This window comes from Hippopotamus amphibius, chromosome 3 (assembly GCF_030028045.1).
Source record: "Hippopotamus amphibius kiboko isolate mHipAmp2 chromosome 3, mHipAmp2.hap2, whole genome shotgun sequence".
Taxonomy (NCBI): Eukaryota; Metazoa; Chordata; class Mammalia; order Artiodactyla; family Hippopotamidae; genus Hippopotamus; species Hippopotamus amphibius.
In genome coordinates this window covers 53,453,366-53,472,391 of record NC_080188.1, presented here as the reverse complement: position 1 = coordinate 53,472,391, position 19,026 = coordinate 53,453,366, and the positions used below count along the sequence as shown (strand labels likewise).

The window sequence follows — 19,026 nt, the reverse complement described above, 5'->3', positions numbered from 1 at the left end:
CAGATTAGACTGTCATGTTTTGTACTCTTCTAAGTTTCTTTGTTTCTTGCAGCTCTGTTCTGTTTTACATGACTGCTGCCACATAGTTTCTTTTTGTGCTATTCCAATAATGTTTCTGTATGTCACAATCCTCAGAAACTTCTCATTGCCTACTGAATTAAAAATACAGATCTTTACCCTAACATTCAAGGCCTTTTTTGCCAGTGCTCGCCTACTTTTACCTTCTTCCACCCTAGGTTCCAGCCAGGCCGGTCTGGTCCCTAGCATCTTGTGAAGTGCCTTGCTGCTTCCCAGCATCAAGCCTCCACTTCTCACGCTGCGCCTCTGCACGGACTGCCCTCCTCTAGGCTGCATGCCTGCTCTGCAGCCTGGCCATTGGTCAGGACCCACCTCAGACACTGTCCTCCAAGCAGCTTTCCCTCTTCCCATCCCCTGCCAGTCAGATGTATGTTCTGTCTCCTTTGGACTCCCACAGTGCTTTCTCTCTCTCCTTTTTTTTTTTTAAACAATATTTGCTTTATTTGGGTACTTGTCTAATCTGCTCTACTTGAGTGTAATCTCTTTGAGCAGGTGTCTTGTACTGTAGTTGCCTTGGAACTTATATAGTAGTAATGGCTGTAACACTTATATAGTAGTAATGGCTGTAACAACAACAGTCACGATAATGGCAGCCGACATTTATTGAGCACTTACTGTCTGTTGAGCACTGTTGCGATGAATTTTCATGAATTAACGTATTTAATCCTCATACCCTATCAGGGAGATACTATCCCTAAATTGCAGATGGGGATACAGGCAAAGAGAATTTAAGTAGTTAGAAAGCAGCAGAATTGGGATTTGAGCCTCCAGGGTCTTATGACTTAGGAGGCTATATTCTTTTTTTTGTTTTTAATTTATTTTTTATGATGTATAGTTGGATCAAGGAGACTATATTCTTAACCTTCCTGCTATGCTGCCTTTTAGTAGTACTCTGCAAATAATGAATTGTGCAAGAATGGTATTGTCTCTGGCTTGAATATAAACACATAATTAGAAATAGTAACATTGTTACCCAGGCTCCTGAATGGCACTTTTTAATTTATGCATCATTTCTTTTGACTGGATTTAGTAGTGACTATATAAAACAACTGAATACAGATTGAAGTATTTTCAGTAGGATGTCTTAAACAGCAGACATTCCCTCATAAAGGAGATAGACTATAGCTACCTTAGATATAAATTCCCTGGTAGATGGGTTAAAGAATTTTGAAGGTAACTATCTTGATTAAAGATTCCTTCAAATAGGAAACCAATGGAATTCTTTAAGCCCTTTCATAAGGATATCGTGAGGGAACTAAGTATCTTAAATGTATTAAATACTATATTCTGTAAATAAACTGACCTTTTCCTCCCTCCTTTTCACAAAGCAAAACCAGTGGTTGTTAATACCACCCCAGTGCGGATGTCAGTTCCGCTTGTCTCAGCGCAGACTGTCAAACAAGTGAGTATCACATCACTTCTTCTCTCAATCTCTCCCAAACAGATAATGTACCTTTTTTTAAAAAATTTTATCTATTTATTTATTGCCTGAGTTGGATCTTCGTTGCTGCACACAGGCTTTCTCTACTTGTGGCGAATGGGGGCTACTCTTCTTTGCAGTGTGAGGGCCTCTCATGGTGGCTTCTCTTGTTGTGGAGCATGGGCTCTAGGCGTGAGCTTCAGTAGTTGCAGCAAGTGGGTTCAATAGTTGTGGCTCTCGGGCTTTGGAGCACAGGCTCGGTAGTTGTGGCGCATGAGCTTAGTTGCTCCGCGGCATGTGGGATTTTCCCAGACCAGGGCTCGAACTCGTGTCCCCTGCATTGGCAGGTGGATTTTCAACCACTGTGCCACCAGGGAAGCCCTTACGATTTACTTTTAAAATTGAAAGTTAAGATTCACGTATAAGAGATTTATTTATTTTTATTGAAGTATAGTTGATGTGCAATATTGTATAAGTTACAGGTGTACAGTATAGTGATTCACAATTTTTAAAGGTTATTTTCCATTTATAGTTACTATAAAACATAGGCTGTATTCCCTATGTTGCACTGTATATCCTTGTTTATACATAATAGTTTGGACCTCTTAATCCCCTAAGTTTAAGAGATTTATACTAAATTGAGAAACTGAAATTTATTTTTGTGCTCATTGATTTACTTTCTTTCTTTTTAGGTCGTTCCAAAACCAATCAATCCAACTTCCCAAATAGTCACCACCAGCCAGCCACAGCAGCGGCTCATCATGCCTGCCACCCCACTGCCACAGATCCAGCCAAACCTCACGAACCTGCCACCAGGCACTGTGCTGGCACCGGCTCCGGGAACAGGGAATGTGGGCTATGCAGTGCTTCCCGCTCAGTATGTGACTCAGGTATGGGTAAAAAATTAAATCATTGCATTTCAAAAAGGTTAATTGGGTCTAAGATGTCTAGCTTTATCACATTCTAAAACTACTCAAAAACATCTAACTCAGTGTTTGGACTGTTTCCAAAACCTTCAGTTGTTAATGAAAACTTTTGAGTTTATTTTTATATATCTTTAGCATTTAGAAATACACAGTGCAAGTCAAGTACACAAGTCAGGTAATTTGGAGCTGAGGACAGGTTTGGTGGGAGGGCAAGATCATGTAGATATGAGAGAAAATAGTTTGAGTTAAAATCAGCAGAGTCCCAGTGAGTTTAGAAAGGACTATGAGTATAAAGAAGCTCCTCTTCACGCTAACTTAGTTTTCTTGGAAAATAGACCATGAGATGCCTTTCCGGGTAACGTGTCGTGAGTGATCTGTCCAGATCTGGTCAGCTTTAGATGACAGCTTTAGATGACATCTGGTGATCTTCAGAATCAAAGCCACATATTATCCAAATGGTTGGCTTGGGTTAGGAGTGCTGCTTTCTAGGAAGCGGATAGACAAAGTTTTCTTTTTCATGTAAGAAACAAGCAAATTAGCACCATGTTCTAAGCTGTTGAGTTGATCTACTCAGATTATAAGAGACAGAAACCTTTCTGTGTACTTTAAAGAAATATACTTTGGAATATGTTATGTGGCTACTGATTGAAAAAAAGTTCAGTATTTTTATCATTAGCATCTGTTTTCTTATGTTTAGAAATCAGTGTGAAATAGAAACTTAATTATTACGTAACTTCTCATTCTCTGTAACTTGTGATAAATGATCACATTTTATTTATTTTATTTACTGCATTTTTCTAGCCAATACAAGTTACTGCGATACTTTTAGGACATTCATCTAATTCTGATATACTTATTCCTCTGTGAAAGAATTTCTTATATTTGTGCCGTGTAGTACGTTAAAATGTTCACATTGTTTTTACCTCTGGTATTAGTTTTGGGTCTTTAAAAGAGCTCTGTGAGGTAGTGAGTGTATTAGTATGAAATTCTCCATTCTGTGTTTCCTATTTTAGTAGATAAATTTGTGCTTCTCGTTGATCATTATATTTAGGAGTATTGTCCATTTTTGTAAATATGGTCTGAAATTACCTTTCTTTATATGTAGCTACAGCAGTCTTCCTATGTGTCTATAGCAAGCAACTCCAGCTTTACCGGAACACCTGGTATCCAGACCCAGGCAAGACTTCCATTCAATGGGTGAGTTATTTGAATATATGTAAGTTAAGTTGTTGGATCAGGTTAAATGCAGCATCAAATATACATATGTATTTGAAAATACGTGTATTTAATTTTTTTCCCCTCAAAGCCACATGAGCGTGCCTTGGCAGTACTTTTTATTTTGAAATACTTTAAACAGGAAAGTTAACAGAAATAGAGAATTCCCAAATTATCTTTTACTCGGATTCACCAGTTCTGACAAGTGTTTTGTTATTTTCTCTTTCTTTTCTCTCTTTTTCTGTCTCCTCCTGAATATGTTTTTAAAATGATATTAACTAGCTTTTAAATTGTTATTTAGGTCCTTGGTTTTTTTTGTTTATCTGTTTTTTAATTTGTTAATTGCTGCCTTTGCAGTATTGGTTGAGAAGCAATGCTTTAGTTAATTACGTGGAACCAGTCTATCCCTCCTCTCCCCTCCTAATTCCGACCTCACACACCCTTTTGTACTTACTGCCTTTTATAATTGAATCCCAAAAGAGTTTAGGAGATTTCAACTTCAGTTCTCTTAGAAGAAAGAGTATTTTTTGTGGGATGTTCTTTAGAAACTATTGATAACTTCCTTGTTTTTAATCTGTATTTTGGCTTTCTACCTTTCTTTTCATGTTACAACTTGCTTTTCAACTTAATGTACATGGAACAACATAGCAAACTTTTATTAGAGATGGATACGTTTGTTAAAGCTTTGTTTAGGAGGAATTTACAGATTAGAGACTTTTCTAATTTTAAATAGTTAACTTTAATTGATTAAAGTGTATATCTTTTTATGTGTGTCTGTGTAGCATAATCCCATCAGAGTCTGCCAGTCGGCCCAGAAAGCCCTGTAATTGTACAAAATCGCTGTGTTTGAAATTGTAAGTCTTTGTAAGTCTTTTTGCTACTTTGTAGTCTGTTTCCTCATTTGATAACTGAAAATGCTTTTAAAAATAAATGGAGTTAACTAAAAATTCTTAACAGACCAATTTCATAAGTCTAAGTAAATAAACATACAAGTAAATGTTTGAGCACATATGATGACAGTGTAAAAATACTCCTTCATTCAGAAAGAAAGAATTTTAGTCTTTACCACAGATGAGGCACTGGAGTAGGGGTTAGGGATCCAGCAGCGTGAGACAGACATGACCTCTGTCCTTACTGACAAATTTGACCTTATTTATGACCTTTATATTTGGTCTCTTAAAATGAGATGACACTCTGAGTAGTTTTTTTAACTTGATTAATTTGCTTATTGGTACTGAACTAAGAGATTTGACATGAAACAAATAAAAAGCAGTGGTCTTATGGAGGTTTAGAATCCAAAGAAACATGACAGTGGTTCAAATGAGCAGATTCCACTAATATCAATAGAATATAACCCATATTTTCCTTTTTGTGACTTTGAAATAACATTTTTTTGGGTGCATAAAAATCACGTAGCTCTTGTGTGTGACAGTTGTTACTGTTGGAACTAAGTTTCTAAACCGAAATTCTAGGAGCAGGTAACTTTACCTTTGAGCCTTGTCATGTGGTTGACAATCAGTATACGTTGTTAACTGTATAAATAGGTGGCTCTGAGCACATTTCTCAAATGCTTCACTGCATATATAATGCTGTCAAATAAGATAATTTCTGGTTTTATTTCTTTTAACAATGACTTTATGTGACTTAAACTGATTTTTATATTCCAGATATTGTGATTGCTTTGCAAATGGTGAATTTTGCAACAACTGCAATTGTACTAATTGTTATAATAACTTGGAACATGAAAATGAAAGGCAAAAAGCAATAAAGGTGATTATTTTTTATTTCATGTAACTGACAGAAGTTTCCAGGTTCGCCTGTTTTTTGTTTGAGCTCAGGTATTTTAGAAAGAAGATTAATTCCCATTGCAGAGTTTAATCTACTGTGATTTAACATCACTTGATGTTTGATCTGTTTTGATAGGCATGCCTTGACAGAAATCCGGAAGCTTTTAAGCCTAAGATAGGGAAAGGAAAGGAGGGAGAATCAGATCGACGTCACAGCAAAGGATGTAATTGCAAACGATCAGGATGTCTTAAAAACTACTGTGAATGCTATGAGGTGAGATGGGCTGGGGAAAAAAATGTAACCATCTTTTGAAAATAACTTTAGAAAGAGCATACAAAAAAAATTTACTTGTAAATTGGGAAATTACCTTGCTATTGCAGTTTGAAAATATTGCAGTTTGAAAAGTCAGCCCAAGCAGGGCTTCAGAGGAATAATACCTTTGTTTTGTCATTATAGCTTGGGGTCTCATTAGCAGATTTATCAGCTCATAACTTCTTGGTCATTGTACCTGAGAGTATGTGAACCACAGCACCAGTTTATTGATTTTCAATAAAAATAACATCAAAGTGGCTCTTCACTGAGGGGTATTACTACCCAGTTTCTCCCCCACAGGCTTTTTGGAAATATATATGGATAACAAAATAGCATGCATTTCAGGGTGCAGTCCTGATAGCATGCTCTGTGGCAAACTAAATTATGTTAGGAGGTTTGCCTTGTGAGCATAAAAATAGGTAAGGAGGAATATGTAACTGCTGGATGAGGTTGTTGGTTATTGTGAGGCTATTGCATCCTTTTTTACCATTTTTAACCATCCCATTCACCTAGCTTTTTCTATTTGTGGGTCAGGCATCTTCTCTGAAAAATGTATACTGAAACTCTGCTTTGACACATGCCATGTAAATCATCCACTTGTTTCAGACAAAGTACTATATAGTTTATTATTTTTATTTCCAAAGCTTAAATAAAACAATCTAGTCATACCCAAAATTAATCCTAGGTTACTATAATTGGTTTCTTGGTGTGCCCGAAACTCTTTACTGGCAATCTTTTGGGTTGAGTCATTCCTACGGTTGGCTCGTCTCATTTATTACACTTTCATTCTTTCAGGTTTCATATGCAGAGGGAAACCTTATTTTAGTTTTGGTGGAAGGCCTGGCCTTATACCTGGTAAAGTAATACCAGTAAGCACTGCACTCTCGCTTGGCCAGGTGTGCTACACTACAGGAGCGTGTACCACGCTCCAGGAGCGTGTACCTGCAGTCCAGTACCCTCCCACCCCCCAAGTGTGTCACAGTAAAGATTTTGTGTACTGTGTGTTCTCTCTGTAGTGAATTCTTTTTTTCCTTAATAAACGTATTTGTCTATCCATGTATTCATTTATTGGCTGTGTTGGGTCTTCGTTGCTGCACGCAGGCTTTCTCTAGCTGTGGTGAGAGTGGGCCACCCTTTGCTGTGATGTGCGGGCCCCCCACTGCGGTGGCTTCTCCTGTTGCGGAGCATGGGCTCTAGGCGTGTGGGCTCTGGTAGCTGTGGCACGTGGGCTCAGCAGTTGTGGCGCATGGGCTTCATTGCTCCTAGGTCGCCACCAGGGAAGTCCTGTGAATTCTTAATTTATGTATTTCAGAGGTCAGATACTCCTCTCGAGACGTATAGTAACATTTTGTTAGTCCTAAAGTCAATAGGAGTGAACATTGTACGTAATCAAGATTATTTTTGAAAGTCTCTTAAACAATGTCTCACAGTCCAACAAGCCAGTTTTTCATCCAACATTGGGAAAGACTGACTCTTGTTCTTTGCACACCTGATGAAATAGGTGGCTTCTGTTCACAAACCATATCATACAAAAATTGTCATGAATATGTAAAAATGTAAGCTATAAAACCAAGTCCACACACAAAAATGAAAACATGAAAAAGCTGGGTCAGAAGGGTAGAGAAAGCCTTTCTTGCATATGGCGTGAACAATCAATACATGCTAAGTATATGAAATTCAGACATACATGAACTAAATAATCGAAATGGTTGACAAGTCTGTGAATTATTAGAAGTAGAAAAGGCAGTGGACTGGTCAAAATATGTTAGAAGAGAGAAAGCTGCTCCATCTATTATTGTAAAATCCTTGACATTCGGGATATAAACAATGTCTAATAACTAACATGTTGTTCTAAAAGAGCAAACAATGGAAGAACTTGGAATACAGTGAACTCTGGCTAGCAGTGGCCCGTTGGCTCTCTGTGAATTAATTATGATGTTGTCTGACAGTTTGTGTTGTTAATCTTTTGAATTGAATTGGCTTTTTTGGTCCAGTTGCTCTGTATCTGGATGAGACATTCATGTCCCTTTCACATGCCTTTCAGGGCTTGTTGATTGAATGATATTGAATGAGTGACTGTCCACATTATTTAAATGATTGTGCCTTTTCTTGTGACCTTCCCCCCCTCCCCTTTTTTTTTTGGCCACAAGGGAAGCTGAATTAGCAAAGCTAAATGGATAGCTTGTATTTGTAACTTCTCCCTCCTGAGTTCCTATTAGACTTTATTAGTACCTTTCTTATAATTATTTATTTATTTATTTATTTTTGACTGCCTTGGGTCTTCGTTGCTGTGCGCAAGCTTTCGCTAGTTGTGACGAGTGGGGGCTACTCTCTGTTGCAATGTGCGGGCTTCTCACTGCGGTGGCTTATCTTATTGCAGAGCACAGGCTCTAGGCACTTGGGCTTCAGTAGTTGCATCACACAGGCTCAGTAGTTGTGGCTTGCAGGCTCTAGAGTGCAGGCTCAGTAGTTGTGGCGCACGGGCTTAGTTGCCCCACGATATGTGGGATCTTCCAGGACCAGGGATTGAACCCATGTCCCCTGCATTGGCAGGCGGATTCTTTTTTTTTTTTTTTAAGAACTTTTATTGAGATACAATTGACATACAATAAACTGCATATATTTAAAGTGTACAATTTGATTTTTTTTCTTATTAGTAATGTATATATGGCAATCCCAATCTCCCAATTCATCCCACCCCAACCCCCCTCCCGCTTTCCCCACTTGGTGTCCATACGTTTGTTCTCTACATCTGTGTCTCTATTTCTGCCTTGCAAACTGGTTGATTTGTACCATTTTCCTATATTCCGCATATATGTGTTAATATATGATATTTTTCTCTTTCTGACTTACTTCACTCTGTATGACAGTCTCTAGGTCCATCCATGTCTCTACAAATGTCCCAATTTCATTCCTTTTTATGGCTGAGTAATATTCCATTGTGTGTGTGTATGTGTGTGTACACACACCACATCTTCTTTATCCATTTATCTGTCGATGGACATTTAGGTTGCTTCCATGACCTGGCTATTGTAAATAGTGCTGCAGTGAACATTGGGGTGCATGTGTCTTTTTGAATTATGGTTTTCTCTGGGTATATGCCCACTAGTGGGATTGCTGGGTCATATGGTAACTCTATTTTTAGTTTTTCAAGGAACCTCCATACTGTTCTCCATAGTGGCGGTATCAGTTTATTCCCACCAACAGTGCAAGAGGGTTCCCTTTTCTCCACACCCTCTCCATCATTTACTGTCTATAGATTTTCTGATGATGGCAGGTGGCTTCTTAACCACTGCACCACCAGGGAAATCCCTTTCTTATAATTCTTAAAAGCTTAATCCAAATTACCATTGTTGGTATGTCTTTTTGAGGTTAGGAATTTTATCTCTTCACCATTAGATACTTCTGTTGGAGTCCCAGAGTGGCTCATAGTAAATAACCCAATTAACTCAAAAGGTATATCCGTTTTTTTTCCCATTGGTAAATGGAATTTATTAGTGTGTTGTGAAAAAGGAGCAGGGTAGATGTATTCATAATATGATCCATTTATCTTGCTAGATACTGTAGAGAGAGAGGACAGTAGGCTTATTAATTATTTAATTTATTAATGTTTTAAAGAACTGGTCATACATTTTCCTTTTGTTGTTGGATTATTTTTATTATTACTGTTATTGGCTGCATTTGGGTCTTCGTTGCTGCACGCAGGCTTTTCTCTAGTTGTGGTGGGTGGGGGCTACTCTTCATTGTGGTGCGAGGGCTTCTCATTGCGGTGACTTCTCTTATTGCAGAGCACATGCTCTAGGCATGCGGGCTTCAGTAGTTGCAGTGTGTGGGCTCAGTAGTTGTGGCACACGGGCTTAGTTGCTCTGCAGCATGTGGGATCTTCCCAGACCAGGGATCAAACCCGTGTCCCCTGCATTGGCAGGTGGATTCTTAACCACTGCGCCACCAGGGAAGTGCCTGTTAATTTACTAAAATTGATGTGGGTTCACTGAAGAAAAAATAGGCAACAGAAGATACTAAAATTTACTAGGAGTCTGGGAAATGTAAATTAAGGAACAATGAGATCTCATTTATTAAAAAGAGCTACAATATACATTGTTGGAGGGAATGTGGGAAAGGCTTCCTTTACACATTACTAATGAGATGTGAGGTGTTATAGCCTTCTGAAAAAACAATCTGGCCACATCTATTAAAATTAAAATACACATACCCTTTGACCAGTGAGCCCAATTCTAGAAATCTAGCTCATAGAAATAAAAGCAAAAAATCTTTTTATGGATTGTTTGTGGAACTCAAGAACTGGGAACAAAGTAAATGGCCATCAATAGAGGAGTGAATGCCCAAATAAAATGTGGCACATAGGATAAATTCAGCCTATGCCAGATGACTTGGAGGGAGGGATTTCATGAAGTATAGTATGAGAAAAGGGAGATGCAGAGAAGTAGGTATATGATTATGTAAAACAAACAAAGACAGACTTCCATATTTGAGTTAATATATGTATATGTACATAAGGTCTGTGTTTTTCATAAATGTACATATAGTTTACATATCTTTACGTGAAAGGACACACTGGTTTAATATGGACTGTTGAAGGGTTTGGGGAATCTGGGGGTGGGGATTTAAGGAGGGGAAGGTATTCATAATAAAAATAGCATCTGTGAAATCCCTTTAATGTGATATTGTGTGTGTTTGCAAACGTGGGAGGTCACCAACAGGTTAATGGTAATTTGAGGTGGCTGAATTCTTCATGACCCTTATTTTTAAATATTGTAATGTATCACTCATTTTTTATAAAAAATGTGTTATTCATATTGAGGAAAATCTGTAGTGGGGGGAAAATTAGCATGGAAGGCCTCAAATGAGCATAGTATAGCCACTGTCAGAGTGGCCAAGAATACTGGACCTATCCACATGCATAGCTGCCCCATTTGGTGCTTGTCAGCAAGAGATGTTTTCATTTTATCTTATGTCAGTTGACCAGCCAACTCTGTTACCTATAAACTTGATCATGGAGTCTACTCTAGTGATGTCTTTTGGTTTTGATTTGGAAGCTTTTCTTTTATAAATCTTTTAGGCAAAAATAATGTGTTCCTCAATATGCAAATGTATTGGCTGTAAGAATTTTGAAGAAAGCCCAGAAAGAAAGACATTGATGCACTTGGCAGATGCAGCCGAAGTAAGGGTACAGCAACAAACAGCAGCAAAGACTAAGTTATCCTCTCAAATTTCGGACTTGCTTACTAGGCCAACACCAGCTTTGAATAGCGGAGGAGGAAAGTAAGTCAATATATTAATATCTTTTTATAGTATGATATATTCATTTTTGGTAAAGTTTCTTTTGGGGGGCAGACTTGGGCTCAATTTTGGTTGTTGCAAACCTGACTTTTAGGAATTTAAAAGTAACAGAAAAATCACTGTCAGATATATTGTACAGTTCTAAAATGCACAGTAATATTTTAGGTCACTGTGCTTAATTGGGTTCCTCCCTGCTAAGATGAGGTAATTATGTAATTTGACAAACCCTGAAGAAAACCAAAGTTTTTGTACCTCTTGCTGGTTGTGTTGTTATTCGTAGTTTTTCACATTCTTACCTTCTCTTGCCTTTCCCTTGCCCGCTGTTGGAGCTCCTATCACACACTGTTATTGTAGCTCCTTAGTTCCCTAGACTGCTGAGTTCTGGGGTAGGAAAGCTGGAGCTTTACAGTCATGCCAACTGGAGTTTAAATACTATCTGTGCTCTGTCGTAGTTTGTGACTTCGACAAGCACTTCATCTCTCTGAGCTTCTCCTCGGTTTCCTTTTCCTTTGCATCACTCTTTTCATGTGGCTGTGAGGAGTAACGCACAGTTTGGCAGGGCCCAGTGCAGCAGAGTTTGCTGACTTGAATTTGTATTAGAGAGTTTATTAGAGGTTAATTTGAGGAATTATTAAATGGAATGAGCCTTGACAATGGTATTTTATTTAAAGTGTCTAAGCTGAAGTAAGATCCAACTTATAAAATTTACAAAACTAAGGCTTTTTGTACAAAATGTTTCAGATATTAGTTCTAAAAAACTCTTATAACTGGAATATAATCAGCAAAAAATTCGTGACTGAATGAAGTGGAAATGGGCAAATACCTCGCAAGGGGTCCTTTCTGGTCATCTGCTTTCAGTAAACCTTAGATTATTAAATCTAATCTCTGCGGAGATTAAAGATGTTGCTACACTAAAATATTTACAGTAGGAAAATGTTTGTTATTATTAAGTGTGAAAGAACACAAAAGTATACAGTTATCAAAACTAAGTATAAAAAAACTGTATTAAAAAAGTCCTACTAGCGTATTAACAAGCTTTTGTCTTTGAGTGGCAGAAATTTGAATTTTTTTCTTTCCATTTACTTTCCTAAAGTTTCCAAATACTATATAATGAGTGCTATTATACATTATTACTTAGTTATACAATATTATTGTAATGTTAATTTTATTGTAATATATTTTCTAATTTAAAATGCTTTTTATATTGTAAAGATTTCTGTACAAGTATATAGCAGCCTAAATCCTATTACCCTATCTTGTCATAATGGGCCTTAACTTCAGACTTCATTAATTTTGTTTTGCAGTTTCCTTCTATCAGTGACTGTTTACTTACAGATTGTTAAGTTACTGATTAGGTTAGGTTACCTGATTTTATCTCGTAGGCTTTAAGACTTGGCTACGTGTAGCTCGCTTCAGGATGGATTCCTCTGCTTTAATACTCAATAATTCAGGTCTTTATGAATGAAACTCCATGTACAGAACAGCATCTGGTGTCCCCATCGTTTTGTTTTGGTTATCATGGAATAATGCAAAATTTTGGTGTGCTTCTTTTCTTTACAAACATTATATGGGACTATGGAAAAGTGCTTTATTTTCCATGTTGTCTAGGAGATAGTGCTTTCGGTTTCCAATATTACTCATTCATTCATTCAGCAAATATTCATGGAGTGTCTCTGTGTCAGGCACTGTTCTAGGCAGTATGGAAACAACAGTAAATAAAACAAAAACTGCACTCACAGCTTACATTCATGAGTCAGGAGGACTTCTGTTATAACAATATCCAGTCAACACGTAGAATTACATGTTTCAGTTAACCGAATAACTCTGTCTAGGTAACATGTATTTTATGTAAAATGTTATATTTTTAAAATGTGTTCAATAATAAAACCAGGTCTAAGTTTTTAAAAGTTCTTTGGATGTGCTTGTGTTCATCACACACACTGTGGTGTTCCGTGTGCTTGATGAGCCTTGAAAATGTCGACAGAGATTTCCAGGTGAAAGAAATGCTGTTATTCAACCCCATCATCATCTCTCTCTTTCTCTTTCTCAAAAATCATTTCAGATTGCCATTTACGTTTGTCACTAAGGAAGTAGCTGAAGCTACGTGTAACTGCCTTCTTGCCCAGGCAGAGCAGGCAGACAAGAAGGGAAAATCAAAGGCAGCAGCTGAACGGATGATACTTGAGGAATTCGGGCGATGTCTGATGAGCGTCATCAGCTCTGCAGGAAAAGCAAAAAGTGACCCTTGTGCCATGAATTGCTAACTTTTGCACAAAAGACTGATAAATGGAACTAACTGTACAGAAAATGGAAGGTGCGGGGACACTTGATTTTCTGGAAGATAGTTTAACAGTTATTGTATTGTTATTCAGTCATTGTGAGACCTGAAATTGTAATATTGAAAGAGAAGAAATTTTAAACAAGGAACTTAGTACATTTTAAATCTTAGTTAAATCTGCTTATGCCCCTTCTAAATTGAATTTTCCTTTATTGTATTATATAGATTTTTAATTTGCTTGGGTTTCTTAAGAACTAGATGTTCTATCCTTCTGATTCTATTAAGAACATTTATAAATTACTATTATATAATTTATAATGATGTATGGCGTTGTATGACTTTGTTCCCGTAGAAAAAGGCAAAGAAGCACTGGTTTTACCCAGTCATTCTTTGGTACTACATCTAGAATATAAGCAGAATGTCTACATAAACAAATTCTTAGGAAACATATTCAAATGACATTTTGTGTTTAGAAAAGCACTATCTTTTTAAGAAAAATCAACTTTTTAGGGTGGATTCTGGAATAATATCCTGTTGTCACTGGGAATTGTCAGAATGGGAAGTAATCCATAGGTACATTTTTAAAAGAAAAAATTATTTTGTTTTTTTAAAAAACATGTAAAGTGTTAAGGGACAGAAATTACTTCTCAAAGGATGGACAATTTGTTTCTATAATAAGGAGTGACTAAGAAATACTCTGGGATGTTTCCATTTTCTTTCAAGGAGGCGGTATGTATTTGAAATAATAAATTGTCAGTGATTAAGGGGTACTATTAAAATGAGCGGTGCGTTTGAATAGAAGTAAATACACTATTATGTAGTGATACAATAGAACCTTACATAATTATCAGGTATAAAATTTGGCTTGGATGGAGACATAAAGGATATTGAAGCTCTAAGAGATGAATTTAGAGAAGGATTTTTCATCCATACAAACAGTTCTCTTTGTAGAGTTCTGAACTAAGAGGTTTCAAAACAGTCTACGACTCTTACTTGATTTACTGAAAGGGGCCTCCTATCAAAGCTTTCAAAATGGTAGTGGGATTTCTTTTTATAAGGGAAGCTTAATATAGCATTATTTTTAGCCAGTGATTTGGTAAGCTAAAGGTATGAGTGTTTTCATATAATTACTAAAATAACCTAAGTCATTTTCAGTAATTCAGAATTCAAAAGCTTTATGAATTTAAGAGCCTGTTATAATAGGACTCTGGATTTTATGATGAGAAAAAACCATGTTGGAATTCAGGCATTTTATTAGGTACCTTAATCCTCAGTAATTAGTAGTATATGATTATTACATTTCCTACAAGGACTCTATAGTTGTATGTATTAAGTGTGTATATATGTTCATATGAACATGCAAGATATAGGCAGTAGAAATTAATCCAAAAGAAGGTTCCGTTATTCATTATCTTCCTTTTGAAATCTGGATTTACAAAATTATAGTGCAGTAACTTTAAATGTAGATAGTGCAAACATTCTTAGCACCTCAATCTAGTATGTTTAATTAAAATTTGTAAAAATGTAAATTAGTGTAAGAGGATAAAATAATATCTAATCAAGTTATTTTTCAAAAGATTACAATACCTTTTTGGTCTAAACCTAAACTTTGTTCATTTTGTACATATTCTGTGTTTAATTCTAATTGCACCTTTGTGATGTGTATTTATATACAGTGTGCATAAAATGTTTGTGAAATTTGGATTACAATTGTAGATTATGTATGACGGCATTGCTTGAGAATGTTTTGCTTGTAAAAATTTGAAGGTGCAATCAAATGCTACTAGTTTTTCTGATTTTCAAGAAGCTATCTAAAGTATTAAGCCTTTTCCTTCCTGTGTAGTACTTACTAAACAACTTTTTGTATGTAGGCATTTGCATCAAATTGCTGAACAAGATTAATATCCACATTAATCCAACAATTTTAAAATACTATTTGGGGAGGGTTGGGTATATGATTTTTTAGCTCTATTTACATCCCAAAGTAGAAAGATTAAATTTATATTTACTAGAGCTATTCAAAGAATACACTTTTCTATATTGTAAAAACAGGACAACAAAGTAAATCATACAGAAAATAAACATTTATACTATTCTGTAAAAAAAAAAAAAGGGGGTTTGCATTTTTTCTTTAATAACACCACTTTTAACCATTTAACATGCAAGAAACCTTTAAAAATATCTGATATTAAGTAAATTTGACATTCTGAAAGCACACAACTAAAAAATAAATCTTGCCCAATTATCATTAACATAAATTGCTTTGAAATGAGAATATGTCTTCTCTGTTTTCCACTGTTTCTTTTAAAGGACAGAAACTCAGTCTACTCTTTCTGTTCTCTTAATGTTTGATGCTTTTATGGTGAGGACCTTAATTTCCTTTTCTCTCAAGAAGTAAAAGCAACCTGTAGATCTTATATCTGGATTATTTGGGAAACAGAAACTTAGTGTTACAGGTAATAATAAAACAAGTAGAGCAGTGACCTCAGGAGAGAGACTACTTTATAGCTTCTCCATTCTTTGATATGGACAGCTAACATTCTCTCAATCTTATGTAGAATGTGAATAAAAATACCTTTAGAAAAGTTTTCTATTTTTATTGCTTTATAACACAAATAGCTAAGAAAATGAATGCTTGTTATGTAAATGCAGCTTCAAACCAGGACGTCCAGCCCTGTGATCATATTGCATCTCTTAAGTGTTTTGTATAGGAATTCTGGAGCAGCAACCCAAAGGAGAGGGAAGCCAACCAGCTAGAAAGCCTTTCCTATTGTAGTTATTTTTCCTTTTGTAAATAACTTAGGACTTTTTTTTCCCCCTTGCTAGGGCTTCTTTAATGCACATTTTGTTCTTTTTTATAGACCAAATGTGAGCTTTTTATAATCCAAGTGATTTTATAAAATGTTAAGTTATAAAGGCTTTCATTAACATTTTGTTTTAAAGTTGTTTTATGAAAGCATTTTAGGCATTTTTAGTTTATTCAAAACAATAAGGGGGACTTCCCTGGCAGTCCAGTGGTTAAGACTCGGCCTTCCAATGCAGGGGGTGCGGGTTCAATCCGCGGTCCGGCAGCTAAAATCCCACATGCCTAGCGGCCGAAAAACATAAACAACAGAAGCAATATTGTAACAAATACAATAAAGACTTTTAAAATGGTCCACATCAAAAAAATCTTAAAAAAAAAAAAGCAACAAGGAAGTGTATTCAGGGTAATGTTTAAGGCCACAGACATTAATATAACTCTGTAATTTACTATATCAGTAAATGAAATCTGGCAGTATGTTAAAAAAAAATACATCCCAGAAATAGGTTGACCCAACATTCAAAGAAATCAATGTAGTTTAGTGTGTCAGCATACAAAAGAAAAACTACACGATCATCTCAAAAATTGCAGAAAATAACCTTTTGAATATACCAACTACTACTAGATTATATGCTTTAAAAGGGTGAATACTGTAGTAACAATTTTTTTTTCAAAAAAGTGCAGAACAATCATCTGACAAAATCCAACACCCAATTATGATTCAAAAAAAAAATACTCTTCAGCAAATCAGGAATAGAAGGGATCCTCAACAAAAAAATCCTACAGCTAACATCATATGAATAGTGAAGACTGAATGCTTTCCCCTGAGATTGGGGACAAAACACTCCTCGCCAATGTTGTGTTTGAGGTCATCGTATAATAAGATTTTTTGTTGTTGTTTTACGAAAAGGCCATAGACTGGGAATGAATAGATATGACAGTATGTACTTGTGGATGGTGTGATATGATTGTCTATATAGGAAAGTCAAAGGATCTTAATAAAAAGATATTAGGACTAATAAGTGAGTTTAACAACATTAGTATGCAAAAGTGTATTTCTACATAGTAGCAATGAACATTTAGAAACTGAAATTCTAAAATTACCATTTATAATAGCACCACAAAACATGATATGCACAAAAATACGTATATGTATGTGAAATGTAGGAAAACACTGATTAAAAAAAATCAAGGACCTTCAAAAATATATATATGTTATCTTGTTCATGGATTGGAACATTCAATATTATTAAGATACTATTTCTCCCCAAATTAATCTATAAATGCAACATAGCTCCAGCCAAAATCCCAGCAGGAAGTTTTGTAAAAACAAGCTGATTATAAGATTTATATGGAAAGATACAACTAGAATAGCCAAATGTTTTTTAAAAAAGAACAAAGTTGGAGAATTCCTACCTGACTTCAAGACTTATATAAGGCTAATCAAGATAATGTGGTATTGATGAAAGACTCATGGATCAAGGGAACAGAATAGAGAGCCCAGAAATAGATTCGTATTTATGTGGTCAATTTTTGACAAGGGATTAAAGGTAGTTCACTGGAAAAGAATAGTCCTTTTAACAAGTGGTGCTGTGATACCATCAATATGTAAAAATAGGAACTTATACCACACACCAAAATCAGCTGAAAATGCATCATAACAAATCCAAAACTTAAAACTGCAAAATATCTACAAGAAAATAAGAAGAAAAATCTGTGACCTTGGTTTAGACAAAAATTTCTTGGATATGAAACTAAGTATAATCCCTAAAAGAAAAAAAATCACTAATAGACTTATTGGGACTTCCCTGGTGGCACAGTGATTAAGAATCCACCTGCCAATGCAGGGGACACAGGTTCAATCCCTGGTCCGGGAAGATCCCATATGCCACGGAGCAACAAAGTCCGTGTGCCACAACTACTGAGCCCATGTGCCACAACTACTAAAGCCCGCGTGCCTAGAGCCCGTGCTCTGCAACAAAAGAAGCCACAAGAAGCCACCACAATGAGAAGCCTGTGCACCACAACGAAGAGTAGCCCCTGCTAGATGCAACTAGAGAAAGCCAGTGCAGCAACAAAGACCCAATGCAGCCTAAAATATAATAATAATAAAAAAAATTAGACATCAAAATTAATGGCTGTTCTTCAAAATACTAAAAAAGTAAAAGCCACACTATAACCTTTAAAAATTGTGTAAAAATTGTGTACAACACTATGTTGTACAACTGAAACTTACATAATACTGTACATCAACTACACCTGAAAAAAAATTCAAAAAGCCACAGACTGGGAGAAGATATTTGCAAGACACATCCGATAATGCACTTATATCCAGAATATATAACTAACATTCAGTAAGAAAACAACCAACCTTCCTTAAACTATGGGGAAAAGATTTGAACACACATTTCATCTAAGAAGACTGTGAATGCCAAATAAGCCTATGAAAAGATGTTCAGCATCATTAGTCATTAGAAAAATGTAAATGAAAGCCACAATGAAATATCACTGCACACCCATTAGAATGGCTACTTCAAAACAAAACCCTGACAATACCAAGAGCTGGGGAAGAAACAGAGGAACTAGAATTTTTCAAACATTCCTGGTTGAAGTACTGCACGTACATCACTTTGCAAAAAAGCAGCTTGGGCAGCTGTGGGTTTGTTTCTTTTAAGAGATTATGAACATTTTTCTTTTTTTTTCTTTTAAAACAGGCAGTTTGTTACAAATTAAAACATACCCTTAACATGTGACCCACCGTATGGATACAACACATTTTTTATTTATCCATTCATCAGTTGAACTTTTTTTAGCTATTCTAATGCTGCTATGAAATGTGTACATTTCTCTTGGGTATACACCTGTCGGTAGAATTGCTGGGTCATTGGTAGAACTGCTGGGTCAT

The 19,026-nt window shown here is 36.0% G+C and overlaps 1 protein-coding gene across 9 annotated transcripts in view; it reads left to right on the top strand.

Moving 5' to 3' along the window:
* Positions 1-15,141, top strand: part of LIN54 (lin-54 DREAM MuvB core complex component) — a 68,450-nt gene extending 53,309 nt beyond the window's left edge. For all 9 annotated transcript variants that reach the window (XM_057727307.1, XM_057727302.1, XM_057727306.1 and 6 more), the window contains 8 exons: positions 1,407-1,480; positions 2,191-2,388; positions 3,530-3,621; positions 4,422-4,493; positions 5,307-5,409; positions 5,563-5,700; positions 10,820-11,022; positions 13,103-15,141. In XM_057727307.1, coding sequence (XP_057583290.1) covers positions 1,407-1,480; positions 2,191-2,388; positions 3,530-3,621; positions 4,422-4,493; positions 5,307-5,409; positions 5,563-5,700; positions 10,820-11,022; positions 13,103-13,304 — 1,082 coding nt within the window. In that variant the 3' untranslated portion in view covers positions 13,305-15,141. The remainder of the gene's footprint in view (positions 1-1,406; positions 1,481-2,190; positions 2,389-3,529; positions 3,622-4,421; positions 4,494-5,306; positions 5,410-5,562; positions 5,701-10,819; positions 11,023-13,102) is intronic.
* Positions 15,142-19,026: the final 3,885 nt, after the last annotated feature.